This window comes from Gymnoscopelus braueri, assembly GCF_963280865.1.
Source record: "Gymnoscopelus braueri genome assembly, chromosome: 16".
In the NCBI taxonomy this organism is placed as follows: Eukaryota; Metazoa; Chordata; class Actinopteri; order Myctophiformes; family Myctophidae; genus Gymnoscopelus; species Gymnoscopelus braueri.
Window position 1 is genome coordinate 50,512,110 of NC_137616.1, and position 24,646 is coordinate 50,536,755.

At 40.6% G+C, this 24,646-nt stretch overlaps 1 protein-coding gene across 5 annotated transcripts in view; it reads left to right on the top strand.

The window, feature by feature from the left end:
- LOC308102749 (uncharacterized protein) overlaps positions 1-24,438 on the top strand; it is a 48,252-nt gene extending 23,814 nt beyond the window's left edge. For all 5 annotated transcript variants that reach the window (XM_080452600.1, XM_080452603.1, XM_080452601.1 and 2 more), the window contains 8 exons: positions 8,777-8,861; positions 11,650-11,703; positions 12,968-13,045; positions 13,177-13,272; positions 18,914-18,941; positions 19,862-20,281; positions 22,767-22,829; positions 23,238-24,438. In XM_080452600.1, the coding sequence (XP_080308726.1) occupies positions 8,791-8,861; positions 11,650-11,703; positions 12,968-13,045; positions 13,177-13,272; positions 18,914-18,941; positions 19,862-20,281; positions 22,767-22,829; positions 23,238-23,915 (1,488 nt within the window). In that variant the 5' untranslated portion in view covers positions 8,777-8,790 and the 3' untranslated portion in view covers positions 23,916-24,438. The remainder of the gene's footprint in view (positions 1-8,776; positions 8,862-11,649; positions 11,704-12,967; positions 13,046-13,176; positions 13,273-18,913; positions 18,942-19,861; positions 20,282-22,766; positions 22,830-23,237) is intronic.
- Positions 24,439-24,646: the final 208 nt, after the last annotated feature.

Below are 24,646 nucleotides of genomic sequence, written 5' to 3' on the forward strand. Positions count from 1 at the left end.
CTTACTTGAGTAAAAGTACAAAAGTGCTGGTATCAAAATGTACTTAAAGTAGGCCTACCAAAAAAGTACAAAAATGTTGGAAAATAGCAGATCTGCAAGCTCACAACGCGTCGCGATGCGACGCGTTGTGACGCGTTGTGACGCGTTGTGAGCTTGTAGATCGGCTACTTTCAAATAGCCTAGGTATAAAATGGGGCTGAAGTGGTTAATGTATGTTTTATAATGTAATAATTTATTTCTCTGCAAAGTAACTAGTAACTAAAGTTTTCAAATAATTGTAGTGGAGTAAAAGTACAATATTTGCCTCTGAGATGTAGTGGAGTAGAAGGAAAAGTATGGACAATTGGAAATACTTCAGTACAGTTAAAGTACCTCAAAATTGTACTTAAGTGCAGTACTTGAGTAAATGTACTTAGTTACTTTACACCACTGGTTAGTGGACAGAGTCATACATGGCTCTATAAAGTAATAGTTATTCTGACAGGATACCAACAGGTGAGACCATGGCTTTCCTATAGAGTTGTAAATAGACCTGCAGAGTGAGAAAATGTCCTTTTTGCTGAAGGCTCATATGAGTTATAACTATAATCACAGGGGAAACAGTGTAGTATTCTCATAAATGCTATTACATTCCTCCCTTTGATTCAAATAGAATCATAGACCAAGTGATATGAAATACTAGACTGTAATGAGATATTACTGCAATTATTTACACTCTAGACTCTAGACGCCGCATTAATGTCTGAAGAGGCCCTAGGCAAAGGCCAATTTTCACAGCGCGTGTTCATGTGCGTATGCGCGTGTGCAGTTTTCCGTGCGTGTGTGCGCACGCGAGGCACGAAAATTTGTGTTTTTTAACCGGCTTTGTAACTTTTTTGGGGTGTTTTTGTTACATTAATTTGGTTAATTCGGTTAATTCTGTACTTCATGAAGTGTAGATTGTCGGAGGTGTCTTCTTTTTCTTTTCTCTTCATCCCAAAAGTGGGATGAAGAGAAAAGAAAAAGGGCATAGACATAGGCAGACAGGACATAGGCATTTACCTACATTGTCTGTGCTTAAACACACGGCCGTGTCTAGACTCCAACTGTGGGCCTCTGAACTCCAACCAGTATTGTTCAGAAGCCTAATATGTCACGTATATTCGAAATAGCAGTAAAGTAACTAAGTACATTTACTCAAGTACTGTACTTAAGTACAATTTTGAGGTGTTTGCACTTAACTTGAGTAATTCCAGTTTTCAGTATGTTTACTTCTACTCCACTACATCTCAGAAGCAAATATTGTGCTTTTACTCCATTACAATTATTTGAAAAGTTTAGTTACTAGTTACTTTGTAGATTTTGATTATTATTACAAAACATACATTAACCACTTCAGCCCTATATGCATTTAGTCAATAGCAGATCTACAAGCCCATCTACAAGCTCAATAGCAGATCTACAAGCTCACAATGCGTCGCGATGCGACGCATTGTGAGCTATTTTCAAAAGATTTTTAAAGATTTTAGACATTTGAAAACTTGTGAAATGGGACATTCTGCATAATATATATGGAAACACACAGGACACTTCTGATCACCTGTAGGGGAGAAAACCCTTTCCTTTCTATAAATTATTTTGGGAAATTCCACCTACGATCCTCTTTACTGTTTATTCGTGAGCGACCACTTGTAAGCCAGCAATTTTTTTTACATGAGCTCAAATGTCATTGAGTCTCTCTTATCTCCTCGTGGCTACAGTTCCAAGCTGTATGTCTTTTTCTCCTTGTTTGGACACCGACAACTGTGCTCGCTTGGCCTCCTAAAAGGATCTGAAACAAGGGGCGTTTACGGTAGCCTGGAACCAGACGAATATGCCGTCGCATATGCTATTAGTCGGCCAGGCTAGGTTCACGGTGCTCCTCTCAACCAGTGCACCCATCACAGCTGTCACAGGGGATACAGGATAGGTGGGCACTAGGGACATCCGGGCACCTTGATGCAACATTGGCCATCCTGTTACAGTCACTGGTACCCATACGTCACTGTATATCCTTTGGTGTTCCATTACTGTAAAAACAAAAACAAAAAAAACTTGTGCAAGTAATTGTGCTTCACATAGATTGGTCATTTTTTTCACATCACTTTTTGCACTTTTAAGTAAACTATTTTTTAATTTAAAGAGCCTCAATTAAAATGTTTCAGTGTGCAAGCTTTTTTGGTGTTTATTGTTTATGTCTTACATATAGAAACATCAAGCTATCAGATTTAGATTGTAACGTTTGAAGAAGCACCATTTAGGAAGAGTCAGCAAATCCACCATCAACCCCTGAGAACTCAGGGTCCTGTTTAGCTGTTAAAGTGGAGTGTAGCCGTAATAGTTGTTGACAATATGGGAATTTTATTAGAATTCATTATATGTTGAAAAGCTCGCTCACTTTAGGATATAGGCTTAACATTATATTATCACTAGATATGCCTAAAGAAGGAATATGATAGAGGAAACAGTTTGTATTGAATGGTTGAACAGACTGCTGAGGCACACTCGAACACTAGCAACAGGAAGAGGCTTTTTGTGGTTTTACATCCTGTATGTTAGCTGCACACGCTATCTGACATACTGTCTATATTTATGACTGATTAGTGAGAAAATATCCATATTTTGAGAGATTAGAGGTTACATGCACACATGTAAGCGTCAATCATTCGATTTTCTCATTTATTTAACATGATATTAATAATTTAATTTACTCATATAAATGTAATTGCTGATAATATACAGTTTAATAGCTTTTAACTGAATTATTATGCTCACTTATAAGACAAACAGAGTCATGGGGGGTCTTCCCCTTCCCCTGATAAACCACAAATCATGTGTTGTCTAGATGTTTCTAGAAGACAGAAAACTGAGAAAAATAAATAATGAACTGAAATCTCAGCCTGTTGTACTGGGAGCTGACCAGTACAACACTGACTGGGGCATACCAAAGACTCCGTCCCCCCGCTCCCCCCCCCCCCCCCCCCTCCCTGTTGCCACATGCACACACACACACACACACACACACACACACACACACACACACACACACACACACACACACACACACACACACACACACACACACACACACACACACACACACACACACACACACACACACACACACACACACACACCTCCGCACGCACACTCATGTCTGGCAGTCTGGGGAAGTTCAATAAGACCGTATTCTCACGAGAGCATCGGCAGGCTTTTTCTCCTGCACCTCGTTCACATGGAAGGTAAAAAAAAATACTTTGTACATTTCTCCAGTGTTCGAAAGTAACTAAAGTAATATGTAACTTAAAGTAATATTATTACTTTTTCCCAGTAACTAGTAACGTAACTAATTACTTTCACGTTTTGAGTAATATTATTACCTTTACTTTTTTTCAAAAAGTAATGTATTACTTTTTTTCACGAGCCTTGGTGGTACTCTGGGTTTGAGTGTGTTTATTTGATCCTGTGTTGTTTTTGGTCAATTGATATAATAGTAGACTGGTTGGGATCCAGTTGCTATGCAGGCTGCTTGCTGATCCGGTCTAGAGCGGATACGGAAACGTTGCGCACTTGTCTATGTGTGAATTATCAGCTGCGGAAGGGCGGGCCTTAAAGGATCTACACCATGAATTTAAAAAAAATATTTGATATTTAATATCATATGGTGTATGTCCCTCAAACCTTTTTCAAAAGGTTTGAGCCTAAATCATCACTCAGATATACTCATCCCAAGTCAATTGTCTCTGGCTTATACAGCACTTTCAGCTGCAATACCAAAACGTCCTCTTGGGCAGGGGGGGGCTACTGAGCAATTCTGTCTGGCCAGCATCAATGCAATGGCAATGCAAGTGATGTCACTTGCATTGCCATTCTGAAATGGCCTGTTCAGACACGCCCATTCTGAAAATCTCTGAAATGAGAATGAATGACTGAATGTTAAAAAAAAATATTTTTTGGGGTACAAGAGACACTGGGGAGCCCAAAAAATACCCCCCCCCCCCCCCCCAAAAAAAATGAAATTCATGGTGTGTCCCCTTTAAACCGGATCAAACAGTGTTGCCATGTCTGCTTATTGATATGTGTTGCTATGGGAGCCTTTTTATTTTTGTATTTTATTAGAATACATTTTTTTAATAAACAACAGAAGTTGTTCATTTAGTCTGTAAGTTATGAATTCATACACAGTAAAAGTCTTAGTGTTAATATAATTGAAATGAGTGTAGAACCAAATGGACCCGTCATGTGTACAGAACACTTTTCAGAGTTAAATCAATAATGAGGATTTTACAATGTAGGCTGCAGAAAAGAGAAAAAAAACAACTGCTAATGTTGAAAATGCAAAGTCAGACTTTTGGGGAGAAAGGATGCAATTACTGGGGGCGAGAGAAAAAAAGTAACTAAGTAATAAGTAACTAGTTACTTTTGGCAGGGAGTAATAAGTAAAGTAACTACATTACTTTTTAAACAAGTAATATGTAATAAGTAACATATTACTCTGTTGTAGTAACTATTCCAACACTGCATTTCTCCATGTTGAGATGAAACATATTTGGTGTCAGATCTATTCTGTGGGTGACAGTTGGCTGCGCCGGTTGCTTGAAACTCCCTTCAACAGCCGATCTTCACCCTGTGTGTAGGTTTATTATCTAAAACATTTTGGACCTACCAAATTTAGACTGGCCTTTATTTAAGGCTCAATGAGATCTAAATGGAACATTCTCTTTAAAAAAAAAGAACCTAAATAATAAATATTTTTTTACAACAAGCCCAAATTATGGCATTGGTAAATCTGATCAGACCGACATGAAACCTTCCTAGATTTTAATTATATTATTATTTTATATTTTCATTAAAAAAATTTGAGTACACATTTGTAATCCCACCATAAACTGAGCAAATAAAGGGAAGCTTTTAAACTTCCAAAAAGCCACATTTCTGAGTTAGTACTACAAAGGTAAATGGACTAGGTTTCTTTGGAAGGACATCTGAATTCCACACGACAGCTGCAACACAACTGATAAAAACTTCACATACTGTAGGTAGAGAATGTAGCTGAATTGTGAATGTAGCCTAATTGTGAATGTAGCTGAATTGTGAATGTAGCTGAATTGTGAATGTAGCTGAATTGTGTAACTAAACTTAAGACAAACCCAGAGTTGCTCCAAATAGTATATGATGAGAGTTGGTTATACCGTCACTTGGCACTTGTGTACCACGCACTGTGTGTATAGGGAACCACGGTGCAGAGGAGCTACCACGGTGCAGAGGGGGTACCACGGTGCAGAGGGGGTACCACGGTGCAGAGGGAAATTATTAATTATTTAGTTTAACCCCTAAAACGTAGGGAGTGTTAAGTACAAGATTTGTATTTTGAAAGATATCCCCCCCGCCATTATTTTTCATGAAGTAGTTCTTGCTTAAAGGGGTAGTTCACCCCCAAAATAACTTTTTTTCTATTGATTACTGACCATCTGGAGCCTTGAATTCATAGATATTTTTTTGTTTTTGTCACATTCCTAAGCCAATAATTTGATTATAATAAATGTGTCCCCATTGATTCCGGTAGGAGACACAAATGCATTTGTGTCTCCTACCGGAATCAATGGGGCTAAATTTATTATAATCAAATAATAAAGGAAGGAATGCGACAAAAACAAAAAAATATCCATGAATTCAAGGCTCCATGGGGTGAGTAATCGATAGAAAAAAAGTTATTTGGGGGGTGAACTACCCCTTTAAATTATATTTTGATGTAATTATCACATTACAATATTAACCCTTTAGATGCCAGTTTTGACACGGGGCCTATGCCCGGGAAATAGCTATTGCACCGTAATACGAGAAAAAGAAAAATGTGAATAAAATAAGGTACAATATGCAACTATTATCAATATATGGTTTTCATTATAAAGATCATCACAACAGGTAGGCCTGGCTATTGCAGATCCAAATTCTAAAAAAAGAACAGTAATTTAGACAGCGTTACAGGCAGATCGATTACAACATGACACCCTGCACAAATGAATGAGTCATTTAACAAACAGCAAACAAAGGTAATAATGTCATAACATGTGCAAAAGCCCACGTCCTCCTCCGTTGATTATAGCCTACTACTACAGCATGAGACAATGGGGCTTGCACTTGAAAATGTCTATAATTGAATAGTTGAATCTCTCTCAAATGCTAGGAGACATAGCACATTGTTGGTGACTCATTTTGTTTGTCTTTCCTACTGAGGTGTTGTTGAGGGTGTGAATTGCCCACTTGCCCACCCCAGTCATCTTTTACTAAGCATTGAGCGATTTATCACTGTGGGCGGCTCTAAACAGAACTTTGCAGTCTGTCCAGTGCCATGTATGGTATACAAAATACATATGGCTGAGGTTTCAGTTCCCTATTTATTTTTCTCATTTCTCTGTCTGCTAGAAAGGTCTAACACATGATTTGTGGTTTGTCAGAAAGTGTCACTGTCACGGCATAGTTGTTGCAATTCATTTTCCCATCAAAACATATGCGTTGTATATGCTATGTATTGTCTCATGAGGTCTGTTCCCAAACTCATTCTACTGATTGTCTTGTCTCATTAGTTGTGGTTTAAAAGATAGTAGTAGCTTAATAAGCAGGTAACACACCTGTTCCATTAAATTAATTAATTAATACAACAAAAAAAAAGTTTAGTTACTAGTTACATTGTAGATTTGGATTATTATTACAAAAACTAATTAACCACTTTAGCCCTATTTAAATAGCCAAAGCTTATCTACAAGCTCTACAAGCTCACAATGCGTTGCGATGCGACGCGTTATGAGCTGCTATTTTCAAAAGATTTGTATACATTTTATACATTTGAAACCTGTGAAATGGGACATTCTGCATAAATTATATTTATTCTGCAGAAAGAGTACTTTTAGTTTTGGTACTTAAAGTATGTTTTGATATCAATACTTTTGCACTTTTAAGTACATTTTGAATACTTGACTTTGACCTGTAACAGAGTATTTCTGCATTGCAATATTGATACTTTTACTTGAGTAAAACATTTGAGTACTTTTTCCAACACAGCTGTTAATAAAGTAATCAATCAATCAATCAATCAATCAATCAATCAATCCACACATTGTGGTAAATGTCATGTTGTTTTGTTTTGAGATTTCGGAAAAGGGAAAAAAAAAGGGTTGAAATGTCAGGAGCCATTTCTTATTTTATCAGGGAGCGTGTGACCCCCCCACACCATACAACTTTTTTTCCCCAAGATTGTATTTGAAAGTAGCCGATCTACAAGCTTGTATAGATGTATATGTTTAAAGGTCTGGTGAAATGAGAAAAACGTTTTTCACACTTTTAGAGCATATGCGTGGTCATCATATGGGCATACCTAACTATAGATGCCCCCCCAAGAAAAATAACAAAACATGATCGTGTATTTTTATATCAAAAGTCCCTACAAAGCCTATCTTAATTACTTGCTATGAACAAAAACGTGTTGCGTGATGAAATAGACACTTTCATGAATATAAATTAATCTTGTTCTCATTCATCTGTGTGATTCCTATAGCTGCACGTTCCTCCAAACACAGCTGATTTTAATTACAGAACTACTCCGTTTTGAATCTCATTCAAGATGACATCCAGACGGTGTATTACTGATTGTAAACTTAATCAGCATACTAAAATATGTAGTTACTTTGTGAAATGGTACATTCTGCATAATGAGTACTTTCTCCTTTTGGCACTTTAAGTACATTTTGATACCAATACTTTTTGTTGACCAAAGTCAATTTTGAATACCGGACTTTTACTTGTAAAAGAGTATTTCTCCATTGCAGTGTTGATACTTTTACTTAAGTAAAAGAATGTAGTACTTTTTCCACCACTGGTTAATTCTCTCCAGTAGTGCCTTGTAATGTGTCTTTGTAGTGGGTCTGCTAATCCAGTATTAACCTGATACATTTGAATAATGTTGATTTCATGATGATGCAATTCATGGTAACATGACATTTAAAAAGAATCAATTTTAAAACAATATTACTAAACATTACTGGCTAAAGCCAAAGTTTGTTCCAGTTCATGGAAGCTGTGAAAAGTAAAAGTACTTTTACCAAAGTAAACATATGGGAATATGAACATGGAAAATATGTGTATTGTTGTGATTTTGATTAACATGTGATCATATGGTTTTGATACAGTATCTACATATATACAGTATAACTCTTTAAAACAAAGAAGGAAAAGTAAATGTTGAATAACCAGCGTTATTGTGAATAAAGAAATGAACAAGGAAGAGAGAAAGACCTCATCATCAAAACTCACCTCATCTGTTTACTAAGCCACACCCCCTCATGTCAAAGGTTCTCAAAGTGGGGGTCCCTGAGGGGGTTCCAGGGGGTCTCCAGACAAATGATTGACAGTCAGGAACCATCATTTTCCAAGTAATATTGGCATGAAATATTTCCCTCATCGATTATTTTATGAAATGATCGATTGTCAATTATTCATTTTATCATCGATTAACTGTTGCTCCCACAATTCATTAATAAGTGATCGTCTGTATTCACTTACAGTGACTGTCACTGGGGACCCCCTGGAACCCCCTCAAGGACCGCTGGGGGTCCCCGGACCCCACTTTGCGGAACCACTGCCCTAAATCATGTAATGAAAGAATCCCACTAAGTGTGTGTGTGTGTGTGTGTGTGTGTGTGTGTGTGTGTGTGTGTGTGTGTGTGTGTGTGTGTGTGTGTGTGTGTGTGTGTGTGTAAAGGTCTCTGCTCTACCATGAGTGAGCCTGAGGAGAACGAGGAGGGGGGCGTGGCCTCTGAAAGCAGCCTGTCTGAACAAAAGGAGAGGTAAGATAATATCTATAGTGGACAGTAATTAAGTACTTTTACTTGAGTACACTTCAAAGACAAACATTGTAGGCCTACAGTATTTTTGACTCAAACATAAATAATACATTATGAATGAACCACTTAAATGGATATAAAAAAAAAAAAAAGTAATTTTACCCGGACAGTTTTTAAATTGCTTGATTCAGTATTTAGATATTTGATATTCATTTGATCAGACACGCCCCCTTCCTATACAAACCCATTGTAACTTCAAACTCCATTTTAACCATGATAGATTCATCAGAAACACCCGTCCTTGGTTCTGGTGACTGATATTGTCCTTCTAATACGCGAGGAGACCATGTTTTTTCAATTACTTTTTTTATTTATTTTAAAAACATTTTTTTAAATAAAGAAATGAAATAAAATAAATGAAAAAAATAATCAAAAAAACACGGCCCCCTCACGTATTAGGAGGGCAGGATGAGTCACCAGAACCAAGGATGGGTGTTTTTGATGAGAGAAAGAGAGAGAGAGAATGAGAGATGCTTGACAAGTTGACAACGGGGATTTAACATTAAAGCTTTAGCCTCTGTTGTGCAGAACTTACTAACTTAGCATGTTTTATGAACAATTGAACATGTGAAGTTGCTGTTTCGCAACTCTCGGGTGGTGCAGTGGTAAAAACCCTGGCCACCACCGCAGAGGTTGTGGGTTCAAATCCACCGTAGTGCATCCGGCTTTGTCGAGCGTCTACATGAACACAATTGGCCCGTGTTAGGGGGAGGGAAGCCGGGCGGGGAGGAGGAGGGTGATGATGGTCATTGCATGTACTCCTATACGGCGTACATACTCCCCACCTGTCAGCGGGGAGTGTTGGGCAGGAGGAGTAGGACGAAGGCTCTACGTCCTCCTGGTGGGGGCTCCTCACTGGCAGGTGAGTCAGAAGGATACGACAGCAGTGACAACACAGAAATGTGTTTGGGGAGGAATCAATTGGCCTAACGACTAAATTGGGGGAAAAAATACACAATTATTGGCTACTCTAAATTTAGAAAAAGTTGCCATTTCACCAACTAATTGCTAAAAAAAAAATCTGAAACTTAACTTCGGTCAATTATATCTTCCCTTTAATAATACCAATTGGTATTGTGTTTTATATCATTTTTATCGGTGATTAGTCACCTTTACAACAAGGTACAGCTTGTAAGGATCGGGCATTCCTGGAATGAGCAACACAGCTAAACGTGTGGGTGGCGCCTCCAAAAAATGTGCCAAAATCACCCAATATGCTTCTGTTGGTAATTGCTCTTGTTTTGAGCGACCTGTCAGCACCTGCTGAGAGGACTGTGTGCCAGTCACAGTGTGTGACTGTCACCTGAACATGGGTTCTGCAACTTTGTTGAGTTAGTGTTGATGCTCCTAGCAGCAACACTGCCCCCATGGAAAGATGCCACGTTTGTCCCTTCAGGATAAGGCCCGTGCAATAGGGCAAGTGAAGCTGATGTGATTGTGCAAATCATGCCTATAAATCTGGTTCCTCAGTGAAGCAAGGGGTCTTGGGTTGTTGTCTTCCTTGTTGACTTCACCAGTCTCACAGAACTTAGTCCTAAGTGTGTAAATGGTACCAGGGCTGACATCAAATAATGCGTAATCTGCGTAACGGAACACCAGCTTCCCTTGCCCTATTGCACGGGCCTTCTCCTGAAGGGACAAACGTGGCATCTTTCCATGGGGGCAGTGTTGCTGCTTGGAGCATCAACACAAACTCAACAAAGTTGCAGAACCCATGTTCAGGTGCCAGTCACACACCTTTGACTACTGGCACACACCTCTCAGCAGGTGTGTGCTGGCAGCTTGCTCAAAACAAGAGTGATTACCAACAGAAGCTTATTGGGTGATTTTGGCAATTGTTTGGGAGGCGCTACCCACACGTTTAGCTGTGTTGCTCATTCCAAGAATGCCCGATCCTTACAAGCTGTACCTCGTTGTAAAGGTGACTAATCAACGATAAAAATGATATAAAATACAATACCAATTGGTATTATTAAAGGGAGATATAATTGACTAAAGTTGAGTTTACGAACTTCTTTTGAACAGTTTTATGTCTGTTCTCTCACTCTGCTATAATTTCAGCCACTGGCACTGCCTACTGGCGATCTTTCTTTTTTGTTGGGGGGGGAGGGGGGTTCGGGCCTAACATTATGGTAATTATTTGTGCCGGGCCCTGTTCGGGCCGGCCCAGTCAGGGCCCAGTTAGGGCTGGGCCTTCATTTTCAGGCCTGTTGAGAACTTTAGTGGTGGTACGCTGTTATATCGGATGTTCAATGGGCGGTGGGTACACTGTCACGTCGGGTCAAAAGTTGTAGTGAACCGTCAAAAACCGACCGAGCAAGCTTGGTCGGCTTTCGACCGTCTTGATAGCAGCAGCTTGTTGTAGAAAAAGACATCAAGCCATAGGCTATTTTTAGCATCATAGTAGCCGTCTGTCACCGTCGGCTCTAATGGTGCATTCAGCAACTCACAATAGCCGACCTAAAAGATCAAAATGCAAAATGCATCCCAATACAATGCGTTGTGAGCTTGTAGATCTGCTATTTTCAAAATCATTCTTGAGAAAATGTGAAGCATTTGGGATACTACCCCCCACATCCCCCCGTCACAACAAACATTGTGTGTAAAACCAGTTAGTATTATAGCTATAAAAGCAGAACAACATTTAGTTTTTTGACTGAAGATATTTGGACTATTTTTTGTCCAATTGTGGAGAAAATGATTGTTGATCTTTTTTCTTGACCTTTGACAGGTCTATAAATCATCCTGATAACTTCAACGCTGGACAACACTCTACTGATCAGAGGTCAGAATGAAAACAACACATTATTTAGTTGTTAAACTCTACTGGTCAGAGTAGGACTGGGCAAGAAGACTTCACATTAACATCATTAACACAAACACAAATTATTCCGATTCGATTTGCCACTGGAGTCCACATTTGTAGTGGGTCCCTTTTCCTTGGGGACATTAAAACCATGAACACTTCAAAACCTGAACAAACTAGCACACTCCAGTCTGAAGTGAACATAGAGTGGGTTGATAAAATGTTTTATCTACTTATAATTTAGGCATTTATCAGACGCTCCAGATCAACTTACAGAAAGTGCAGGATCAGAGTAAATGTCACTAACCCTAGTCAACAACAACAGGATATGGTCACATAAGTAGAGTCCAAAGAAAAACTATTTAGTAATGGAGGGTGAGCTATGGCTAGGGGTCGAGGTATATGTAGTGATACAAGGAGAAAGGAGTACAAGGGGGTGAGGTGGAGTCTGAAGAGGTGAGTTTTCATGCTGTGTAAACTATGATGTTAAGACAGACGTAAAGGCAACACAGAGTAGGAGTGCAAGCACCGAGAGGAGACCACTTGGCCCGAGGCTTCAGGTGTTTAAGGCAGCAATAGTGGTTGCAGCAGTGGTAACAGACCAGTAGTATTAGTGGCATAATTTACAGGGATAAATGGAAAGACGGATGGAATATATCAAGACGCTTAAAAGTTCCTCATCCCACTAAAATGTTCAATGGAAGTATTTTAAGTGTCATGTTATATCATTGTTTTTCAGTCTTGTAATAAAAAACAAACAAAAAAACATCAGAACCATCACACAGCAATGACACCACCATGGCTGCCCTAAGAGTGCCTGCCCCATTCCTCCACTGGTGCGTGGATTGCATTAGGCAGGTCTGGTCTGTTACCACTGCTGGAACTGCTATTGCTGCCTGAAACAAATCAGCATCAGACCAAGTGGTCTCCTCTCTGTGCTATCACTCCTACTCTCTGTTGCCTTTACGTCTGTCTTAACATCGTAGTTTGCAGGTTTCACTTTGGTTCCTGCTGCATCATTACTCTGGCTTATAGATGTATAAATGATAACAATAACCCAGATAAACACAGTATATTTATAAAAGGTAACAATAAACCTGATAAACTAAATAGATGTATAAATGGTAACAATAAACCTGATAAAATAAATAGATGTATAAATGGTAACACTAAACCTGATAAAATAAATCTATAAATGGTAACTCTAACCCTAATAAACTACATAACTGTCTCCTGTACCCAGCTGTAACTCCACAAAGAGTTACCAGTCCAAGGATGCACCTATTGTCTTCAAAGATGGACAATACTCTACTGACCAGAGGTCAGAATGAAAAACAACACATTATTTAGTTGTTATCCATCTCTATTGAGCAGAGATCATGATGTACATTATAAATGATAAATGGTAACTGTAATCCTTGTGAACTAAACATCCTTCATCATCTCTTTCAGGGTTCATGGGCAGAGACCAGAGTCTCGCTATAACACCATGATGACTGACCCGCCCGAGGATGAAACTATTGATGGACACCAGTCTACTGACCAGAGGTTTAGACATTTACACAATCAAGAATCAATAAGGTTTTATTTGTCACTAAAGCCACGTTTTCACTCCAGTGCCAGACCTTTTCCAGCAAAATGTTTAGTATAACTTACGGGAATGGCAATCGGAGAGGCCGTTTTTTTCACATGCCCTCCTTGGCAACAAAATGTCTGGCATTACCTGATAAGCCGCCGTTTTCATTTGTTTATTTTCTAACGGTATAGTACTTCAAACTTGTGCGAGAGATGACTGTAAGCATGCAGGATTGCATGCAGGACTTTAATCCATCGAAAAAGCTGACGATAAGCGAGCAGATGTCTCATTATTTTTTCTTCCTCTCTCTCAATCATTATCACAGGTACACGGGGGTTAACAGGTGGAGGTGCCAGTTAGTTCTGTTTCTAGCCTAAATTCTCATGTCCAAGAAAACACATCTTGAAATGTCAACATCGCTCATTTTTTTTAAATGGCCACATTAATTCATCAAACAAGACGTGCAGGCGTGACCAATGCAATGCCATTTTGCTATGGGTGCGGGTATCTGTTTGCACAGCATAAGTGGAAGTAAAACAGTAATGCTGTGCTTGGAGAGAGGGGAAGAGACTCACTTCATTTGTTTCACTTATAAGCTACGGGGAAAACAGCTGTAAAAAAAAAACATTATTTTATTGTATTTCATTGGATTAATGAAATCCTTTCAAATCCTTTCAAATGCCACCTAAATTGTGAGTGGAACATGAGTGTTTCAGATCGGATGGATTGATACAGGGTGAGTAACGTCGGGTCACCATGCTTTCCACCACAGAGGAAAGCCTGGCTGCCTCGCTGGCCGACATTTGCTTTTCGCGTCGTTTGATATAGGGATAATAAAATCATGATTGATACCATCTTCAACCGCTTATCCGGAGTCGGGTCGCGGGGACAACAGTTCCAGCAGAGAGCTCCAGACTTTCCTCTCCTGAGCAACATTAGCCACTTCCTCCTGGGGATCCCGAGGCGTTCCCAGGCCAGTGTGGAGATGTAATCCCCCCCATCTGGTCCTTGGTCTGCCATGGGGTCTCCTCCCAGTGGGACGTGCAGCGAGGACCTCCCTAGGGAGACGCTTGGGAGGCATCCGTACTGGATGTCCGAACCACCTAAGCTGGCTCCTTTCCAAGCGAAGGAGCAGCGACTCTACTCTGAGTCTCTCTCGGGTAACCCAACTTCTCACCCTATCTCTAAGGGAGATGCCAGCCACCCGTCTGAGAAAACTCATTTCGGCCGCTTGTACCCGCGACCTTATTCTTTCGGTCATGACCTACGCTTCATGACCATAGGTGAGAGTAGGAGCAAAGAGCTTTGCCTTCTAGCTCAGCTCTCTTTTCGTCACCACAGTGCGGTACAGCGACTGCAGTACCGCTCCTGCTGCTCCGATTCTCCGGCTGATTTCCTGCTCCGTCCTACCCTCACTCGTGAACAAGACCCAGAGATACTTAAACTCCTTCACCTGGGGCAAAGCCTCATTCCCTACCCGAACTGCACAATCCATCGGTTTCCTGCTCAGATTTGAAAATGCTGATCCTCATCCCAGCCGCCATACACTTAACTGCGAACCGATCCAGTGAAAGTCTCGGACCGATGGTGCCATCAAGACCACATCATCCACAAAAAGCAGTGACGCAACCCGTAGCTCACCGAACCGTATACACTCTCCACCACGACCCCCACCGGAAAATAATCCGACTTACTACTGAGCACACGGACACAGCTCTGGCTTTGGGCGTACAGAGATTGGATGGCCCTCAACAAGGTCCCCCTCACCCCATATTCCCACAGCACTTCCCACAGAACCTCCCGGGGGACCCGGTCATATGCATTCTCCAAATCCTCAAAAAACATGTAGACCGGATAAGCATACTCTCAGGTCCTCTCCAGGATCCCTGCCAGAGTAAAGAGTTGGTCAGTTGTTCCATAGCCTCGGAAACCCATGGCTTCCGCCCAGGCAAAAAAGCCTGGGCGAACAATGCAGAAACGATGGTCTTAGGACCTTGTTATCTCCTAACCAATTAACCAATCAGAGTGCAGAGGGGCGTCGCTCTAAATTTGGTGACGTCAGCGTGTTCCGTGCACAGGCCGGGGGGGGGGGGGGGGTGAGGGGAGGCGGGGACATAGATTGGTGAAGCAATAGGAAGCGCCGCAGGAATCCGTGTGGCTGGGTTTGGATCCGCCCATCAAGACTATCGATTGGGCTCGTTCTTTCAGTCTAGTTGTTCCACGACCAGGACGGATTCCACATTGCTCCTCCAGAATCTGAGGTTCGACTATCGGCCGGACCCTCCTTTCCAGTACCTTGGTGTAAACTTTCCCAGGGAGGCTGAGTAATGTGACACCTCTGTAATTGGCATACAACCTCTGGTCCCACTTTTTGAAAAGTGGGACCACCACCCCAGTCTGCCACTCCCTCGGCACTGTCCCAGACTTCCACGCGATGTTGAAAAGACGTATCAACCAAGATAGCCCCTCAACACCCAGAGCCTTCAGCATTTCTGGACGAATCTCATCAACCCCCGGAGCTTTGCCACTGTGGAGTTGTTTAACCAACTCAGTGACTTCCTTCCGGGAGATTGACCCGTCCTTGCCGTACACAGCTTGGATGGTTCCCCGCTTTCCTCTCCTGAGGTGCCGTATGGTCTTCCAGAACAAATTTGGTGCCGCCCGAAAGTCCTTCTCCATGGATTCCCCGAACTCCTCCCACACCCGCTGCTCAGCCTCAGACACAATCGAGCGGAGGCGAGCCCCACCAGGTCTAACCGGTAGCGCTCTGCCTCCCGCACCAGCTCAGGCTCCTTCCCCACCAGCGTAGTTACGTTCCACGTCCCCAAAGTCAGCCTCTGCTGCCCCGGATTGGTCCGTCTGGAACCTCCGCTGTCACTGCCACGCATCTGACAGTGCACCCGACCCCACTGGTTCCAACCGCGGGTGGTGGGCCCACGTGGCGGCGAAGATCTGCCCACGTTCCTTCTTCGGGCTGTGCCTGGCCGGGCTCCGTGGTTAGCCGAAGGAATTAGGACGACGTTTGCTTTTCGCTTGATATTGTTTGATAGAGGAATAATAAAATCATGATTGATTTAACAAATGGAAATAGACACAATTATAGAAAAAACTTTGAATAATAACCATCACTTGAGAATTGACTGAGTATGGCCGATTTAAACTGCCGGTGTCCAAAACGTGGTATGCGTTGAGTCTTTCGTGACAGTGCAAAATAGCAGATACCGCATAGTGCCCTTAATTAACATATGAACACTCCCCCATGCGTTAAATATGCTGGTGAGTCTTAAGCCTTAAGTGTTAGCGTTCAGAGTGACTTGCAAAATAGGGATTGCACATAAGATGGTGGCTTTTACCGCATAAGACGTGGAAATAAGACACGCATAATAGGGCCCTATAACTTGTGCAAGAAGGGTTTTATTTGTCACTAACTTATTCAAGTACAAGAAGGGTTTTATGTCTCAATAACTTATTCAAGTACAGCAACTTATACAAGTGCAATGGCTATTTACAGCAAGTGTCAAAAATGTGCAGTTAGAATGCAGATACAATGGCCCTCATTTATCAATTGAACGTAGAAACCAGATTAAATTCGAGCCCAGAAATCAGCTTATGATAGGGCTCACGTGTGATTTATCAAGCAGGTGTACCCTGTCGATCACAACGTAAGAATGGTGGCGTGATTGTCATTTAAATAACACGCCCTTAAATATTCTCTAAATGCCCAGAGTTTACGACATGAAGAACCGGACCAAATAAAGTATGGCAAGCCAATAAGAAAGAGCAACTTCTTTCCCCCGCCTTACCGCCCGTAATCTCCGCGTCCTCACATTTGAAATATTTATTTACGTACACATAAACAGAAGTACAAGAATGCCTTGTACAAAGGACATAAACACTGCCAGTACAGTCAGATAATGGGAAAACAGCCAGTTACAAAGAGCATGTAAGGCAGAACATTGTTACATACAATAATATTGGCATACTTGTCAAACACAGCAGACAACAATCATGGGTCCTATAATAGCTGATATTGAGCAGTAGCCTACCTTGCTAACTGTTTAACTTCTGGCATACAAGCCCAACTGTGTGTGCATTTTGGCTGTTTGCAGATCTACAATGTTTGCCAGTGGGATTATGTATTTTGTAATGGTATAATCTTTGTCCTAGTTCATGAATGACACCAATCACATCGCCCATGAATGGAATACCTTTTGTATATTAATGTAACCCATTACCAAGCAGTGCGCAGTGCACGCTCTAGTGGAGACACATTCACACACTGCTGTTTTGCTAAATAAAGCAGTCATGTATCCCTTGTGACATCACATTTATGAGAGATGATCTGCGGCTGTCATCATAATTTGAACGTTTATGGAGTGATTGATGAATGCTTAAACATTAATGGATGAAGTCTGGTGTGTGGTGTGATGGTTACCTATCTCCAATCTCCCACTGCGGTCCTGTGGCCAAAACCCACAATAAAGATCACTTGTACTGGCTACATCTACGGCATTTGAGCGTAGGGTTTATATCCTTAACGGAGGTTGCACATACAGTAACTCTAGAAAGACTTAGCCTACTGTAGGCTACAGTACCCAAGTTGGGAGACTTCACTCTGCATGTCATGAACATATTCCAACGCAGCAGTCCTCAAAATCCCCTCGTATGTGACTCATATGTCTTAACAGAGCCAGTAAAGCACTTGTTTAAATGGCTGAACGATTAAGCATCTAACTTGTAACATTATGTTATATTGTTTTTAATTGCCCAATTTTAATTGCTTGTACACTTGGATATATCGTGCCAATTTCATATCGTCGATATATGCCTTTACAACATATATTTGTGTCACAAATATTATTAGATTTACAGCTATACATTTTAGAGTGAATACATATGCCTGTCAGATGGTCAGACAATGCTGCAACACATGTCTACGGTGGAACAAACTGGTGTATCCTAAGAGCCCAATATTGCCTTTCCCCTTATGCCTAAACTGTTTTGACTTTTTTGAATATTTTGAAAGACATTTTTAAATAGTTCAAATAGCCAATCTACATTGACACATTGTCAGCTTGTATTTTGGCTAATTGAATAAAAAATATTTAAAAACACCAAAGTTTGGGATAATGGGCAAGGCAGAGCGCAAGATAGGGCCCTATGCCTACACGACCTGCTCAAGTCAATGTCAAGATAGATTGATAAATCCAGAAAGTGACTGTGATCTCGGCATACGACAGTTTATCGGTCTGCGCAAGCTTGATAAATGACGACCAATATCTTATCTTATCTATAGCAGCAGTGTCTAGAATCAGAATCAGAATCAAACTTTGTCACATCACATTTCAAGTAACATTGGGGAAATTCTTAATTTTGCAGTCCCATCAATGCAGTTAAAATATTTTAAGAGTCATGCAATGTATGTAAATCAAATGTGCAAAAGAAGGCACATACATACAGTACAGAAGGCTTACAGTATATACTGTGTGTGTGTGTGTGTGTGTGTGTGTGTGTGTGTGTGTGTGTGTGTGTGTGTGTGTGTGTGTGTGTGTGTGTGTGTGTGTGTGTGTGTGTGTGTGTGTGTGTGTGTGTGTGTGTGTGATTCTTCCACAGAGAGGAATCAGATCAGGATCATCAAACAGTGAGTCAGTTTACAACATCTTTTCTTGATACTCCTGGATCACTGTCCTCCACTTCCTCCTGTCTAGCACCAGAGTACATCAGCCTCATGGTGGCGCTATAACAGGCCGATTTGTGGTTTTACCTATAACTGCACCGATCTGTGTAAAACTTTGTATGCACACTCCCTAGAGGTCAAGGAAAAACCTTTGCCCTGCATTTTTCACATCTGCCTTTTATAGCGCCCCAGGAGTCCGACTTCGTAAAACACATTTTTGGATATTACTCCTTCAGATTTGATCCAAATTTCAAATCGGTACACATGATCTCTATAGTCATGTGATCAAGACGGTTATTTTCATATTCCATCCTGAGTGGCTAAGATTGACATCTAAAGTTTGCAGGAGTGGCCCGTTTTGACCAAAAATCCGCAAATCATGAACGCAGCGTCCGATTGCGGTGAAACTTTACACGCACATTCACACTACGTTGAGGAACAAATGCCACCCTTTCAACATTGCCCTATTATAGCGCCACCAGGAGGCCGATTTTTGCAAAACATCTTTTTTAATATTACTCCTACAAACATCACACAAATTGGTACACATTATCTCTTTAGTCAAGTGATCAAGACGGATCCGTCCCATCCGTCCAATTTTTCCCATTCCAGCCTGATTGGTGAATTCCGAACATTGCTGGCCCACACTAACCTACCTGACATGGCGGAGATCTGTGCTCCGATTACTATGCGATTTTTGTGAGGTTAGGGTTTGGATTAAATATAGTTTTATGCTTGTGACCTGACATGACCGAATGTTGTTATTTTAGGGCTACTGATAGAGCTGCAAAATGTGACATTTTGGGGGTGAGAACGGGTTGCAATGAAGGTTTTTGGTATAAGTGAAGCATCATTCAATAACTTTGTTTTACTTGTATTCTCAGGGTGAAATGGACTCTCTCCCCACCAGTCTCAAGACCATGTGTCCAGTTGGTCTGGGTATGTCCGCCACTCCATGTGGACACTGCAACACCTGTGTCCAGGTTAAAGGATCAAATGAGCAGAAAACACCTTCCGACACAAACCAAGAACATGCTGAACCAGATGAAGTCAAAACTGCCAACAAAAAACAAGAACCTGCTAAACCTTTCCTAACGATCCCAATTGTAGTTGCAATCCTATTTGTAATCCTAGCTGCACTCGTAGCCATAATCCCAGCCCTAACCCGTAGTCGAGATGACCAAATAGCTGACCCCTACAGGGAGTTGGAGGCAGTGGAGGGGGATCTGAAACGATCCCAGGAATCCATCATGGATCTGAAGAAAGACAAGCAGCAGTCGGACCAGAAGATCAAAGAGCAGCAGGTATTTTTATTTTCCATAAAGTCAATGAAAAAAATGAGGCCGATTTTTGGAAAACACATTTTTAATATTACTCCTACACAATTTGTCCAAACATCACACAAATCGGTACACAATATCTCTATAGTCATGTGATCAAGTTGAATCTGTTATATTTCCATCCATCCTGATTGGCTGAGATTGGCAGCTAAAGTTTACAGGAGTGGCTTGTTTTAAACAAAATGCCTCAAATCATGAAAGCAGCTTCAGATTGCCATGAAACTTCGCACGTACATTCCCACTAGGCCGTGGAAGAAATAACTCCCTTTTCACATTGTCCTGTTATAGCGCCACCAGGAGGCTGATTTTTTCCAAACACATTTTTGATATTACAGATTTTGCCGAAAGTAATTCATAAAAAGTAAAGAGTAAATTATGATTTTAATATGTTTATCTACTTTATCTACTACTGGTTCCTAACGTTGGGTCTGGGGACGACCAGGGTTACAAATGAACCATTGCAGCTCTGTAACTCTGACAGTGTACACATGGAACCAAATAATGTTCCACATATTATTTGTGGATTATGAGGAGGGTCTGGTCTCCTTTTATGATGTGGAGGCCAGAGGAGCACCTTCACTGATAAACTATATCCATACTTCAGTCCCAGTCCTAATTATGGTGGTACAAACTCTGCTCCTCTGATCATCTCTTCTGTTAGTATGGCCAACATTTGATATAACCATAATTGTTGTTTTATTAGATTTTTGGCTTTATTTGATTTTGAAGGCTTTTTTTTTTAATAAACACCATTCACAAAAAGGGAAAAACAAAAACAATACAAAAACTAAAAACAGACAAACTATTACATCAATAAAAACTAGAGATGCACGATATAATCGGTAATGTATCGGAATCGGCCGATATCGGCCCTAAAATGCCATATCGGTATCGAACCGATCTCAAAATAAACCCGATTAAATTCACCGATATGATTGAGAAGCAATATGACCGAGAGCAGTCTGTCTGCCTGTCTCTGTCTCTGTCTCTTTAAGAGAGCCAGCTGTAGCACCTCCCCCCGGCCTCCACACGCTCTACATGCGTCACCGTGTCTCTCTCAGACAGAGCACTGAGTGAGCAGCAGGCTAAGCTAGGTTAGGCTGCTGCGTTAATGAACAGAGACAAGTAGTCAAACTAACAGCAAACAAACTCTTCACGTCCATAGTTCATACCCAGAACAGTCAGAGGGTTTCTTGTACATCTTAAATTAGATTAGAGTAGTGATACTGCGGAGCAGCGGAGGATATATTTTCAACACAAATTTGTACATTGCCTCGTTATTTAACATCGACGTAACAAACACTCGTTACTCGACTCGAGTGCAACCAGCGGCCGCTATTGAACAAGCAAGCTGCTTGTTTTTTAACCACAGAGAATGAGCACAAATTAGCTCTCAGCTGGTAATGTTTCTGTCTTTGACATCCTGTTGTCCTACAATCTTTAGTGTAGTGTACGAAGCAAGCTGTCCCTCTCATAAACTCACTGCTGATGTTATAGAATGTTAGATAGTGATAAACTAAACAATGATTGTATTTATGGTAAGATTAGTTTGTATATCACACACACACACACACACACACACACACACACACACACACACACACACACACACACACACACACACACACACACACACACAGTGGTGGCTCCAGGGAGTTGTGATTGGGAGAGCTAAGGGGGGCTTTATTGTTTAGAGCAGAGGCTAATTAATTTAGGCTACAGACAATATGAATAACACTAATAACAAACTAGATTCAATGATCTTAGTTCCATAGGCCACATAACATATGGTTTTGTGTTATACAAAGATTCAAATAATTCTGTGATGGCTTATAGCATACAAAAATGATGTCATAGTTAAGTTTGTTACTTAGAAGAATATATATAATTAATGTATTTATTCCATAAATATTTTTCATCACAGTAGGGCTAGTGGAGAGGGGGGTTTACCATCAACTTTCACCAGTAAAAAAAAAAAAAAAAAAAAAAATCAGCAATGAGCTCAATATAAATATAATATATAATATATCGGTATTGGATCGGTATCGGCCGATATGACCCAGCAAATAATCGGTATCGGTATCGGTTTCAAAAAAACAATATCGTGCATCTCTAATAAAAACTCAACAAACAAACAGACAAACATCACACAGGGAGAAGAGTAGGACATGAGACGCCTGTCCAATGACTCTTATGACTCTTTATAAGGGCTATAGGATCTGTAGCCGTTGGGGCAACAATACACGCACGCACGTGTACACACACACACACACACACACACACACACACACACACACACACACACACACACACACACACACACACACACCACTCTGAATGAGTGCTTATAAATGCAGACATTTTAATTTTAAATATGAAGTGAATGTGATGTTTTGAACTCTCATGTTTACTGAATAATGATGTACAAATGTATTATTGTCGATCCCAGGAATCCATCATGGATCTGCAGACTTACAAGCAGCAGTCTGACCAGAAGATCAAAGAGCAGCAGGTATTTGTATTTTCCATAAAGTCATTAATAAAAAGTAATAATAAATTATAATTTTAATGTTTATCTACTTCACTGGTTCCCAACGTTGGGTCTGGGGACCACCAGAGTTACACATTAACCCTTTTACAGCTCTGTAACTCTGAGAGTGTACAAATGCAACCAAATGGACCCTTATGGGTCCATTTGGTTCCATTTGTACACTCTCAGAGTTACATAAACACTGAGCATTTTACAGTGTAGATTGGGAGAGAGGTTTAAATAAATCACATCAAATGGGGGTCCATGGTCTAATGTATATCCAACTGGGGGTCCTTGATATACACAACGTTGAGAATCACTGAGTAAGAGTAATAAGTAAGAGTAAATGATGATTATCACACGTTAACCTATAATATCATTGATTTAAAGGCTCGTATTAAAGAACTGGAAGAACCTGCTTTGGCTCAGCTGCTGACGACACTCGGTCAAGAGATGAAGAATGTGAGTGATGTTGAGATGAAGATGATCCAGAAATATGCAGAGGATGTGACTCTGGACCCTGATACAGCACAACCTGACCTCATCCTGTCTAAGGATGGAAAACAAGTGAATCATGGAAACATATGGACACATTTATTGAATCTCTTTTGGTTGTCTGGGACAGACAACACAGAGAGATTCTCTTTATGGCCCTGTGTCTTAGGAAAACAAAGCTTCTCCTCAGGAAGGTTTTACTATGAGGTTCAGGTTAAAGGGAAGACTGGGTGGGTTCTAGGAGTGGTCAGAGAGTCCATCAACAGGAAGGGATTAATCACACTGGGCCCCATCAATGGTTACTGGACTATATGGTTGAGGAATAGAGAGTACAAGGCTCATGCTGTCCATGGTGTCCTCCTCCCTGTAAGATGGGAGGTCCAGAAAGTGGGAGTGTTTGTGGATTATGAGGAGGGTCTGGTCTCCTTTTATGATGTGGAGGTCAGAGTTCATCTCTACTCTTTCACTGGCTGCACCTTCACTGAGAAACTATATCCATACTTCAGTCCATGTCTTAATCATGGTGGTACAAACCCTGCTCCTCTGATCATCTCTCCTGTCAGTAAGGCCTAAATTTGATATCACAATAATTTGTGTTTTATTTCCTTTTTGTCTAATGTTGATATTGTATAATCACCACTCATCACAGATCATATCATGAACATCATACACATATTGTATATTCATACACTGTAAGCATGAAGTAAGTTGTTGTTGTCAGGTAGAAACCTTGTATGTACAAAACTGTTCCATTTTTACTATTATTTAGAAAAACGTTTTTTTTACCCCACGCACACACACACACACACGCACACACACACACGCACGCACGCACACGCACACGCACACGCACACGCACACGCGCACACACACACACACACACACACCGCCCCCATCCCTCCTTTCTCTGTAAACAGACCTTATGATTCTACTGAGCTTTATTACAATATGTTTTGTATTGTGTTGTATGTATTATATGTACTGATGAATTGAGTACAATGGACCACAATGGAAACAAGGTCCTTTTATCCTAATGAACCTTTGACTGTACTACCTTAATCTAATAATGTTGTTAATAAAGGATTCAATCAATCAATGTTATGTGTTTTTATTGTATTTACTATAGACTATATTCAACATTAATATAAAGCTACTATAAAATGATCAAAGCTCAGGTTATATTTTTATTGTATTTACTATAGACTATATTCAACATTAATATAAAGCTACTATAAAATGATCAAAGCTCAGGTTATATTTTTATTGTATTTACTATAGACTATATTCAACATTAATATAAAGCT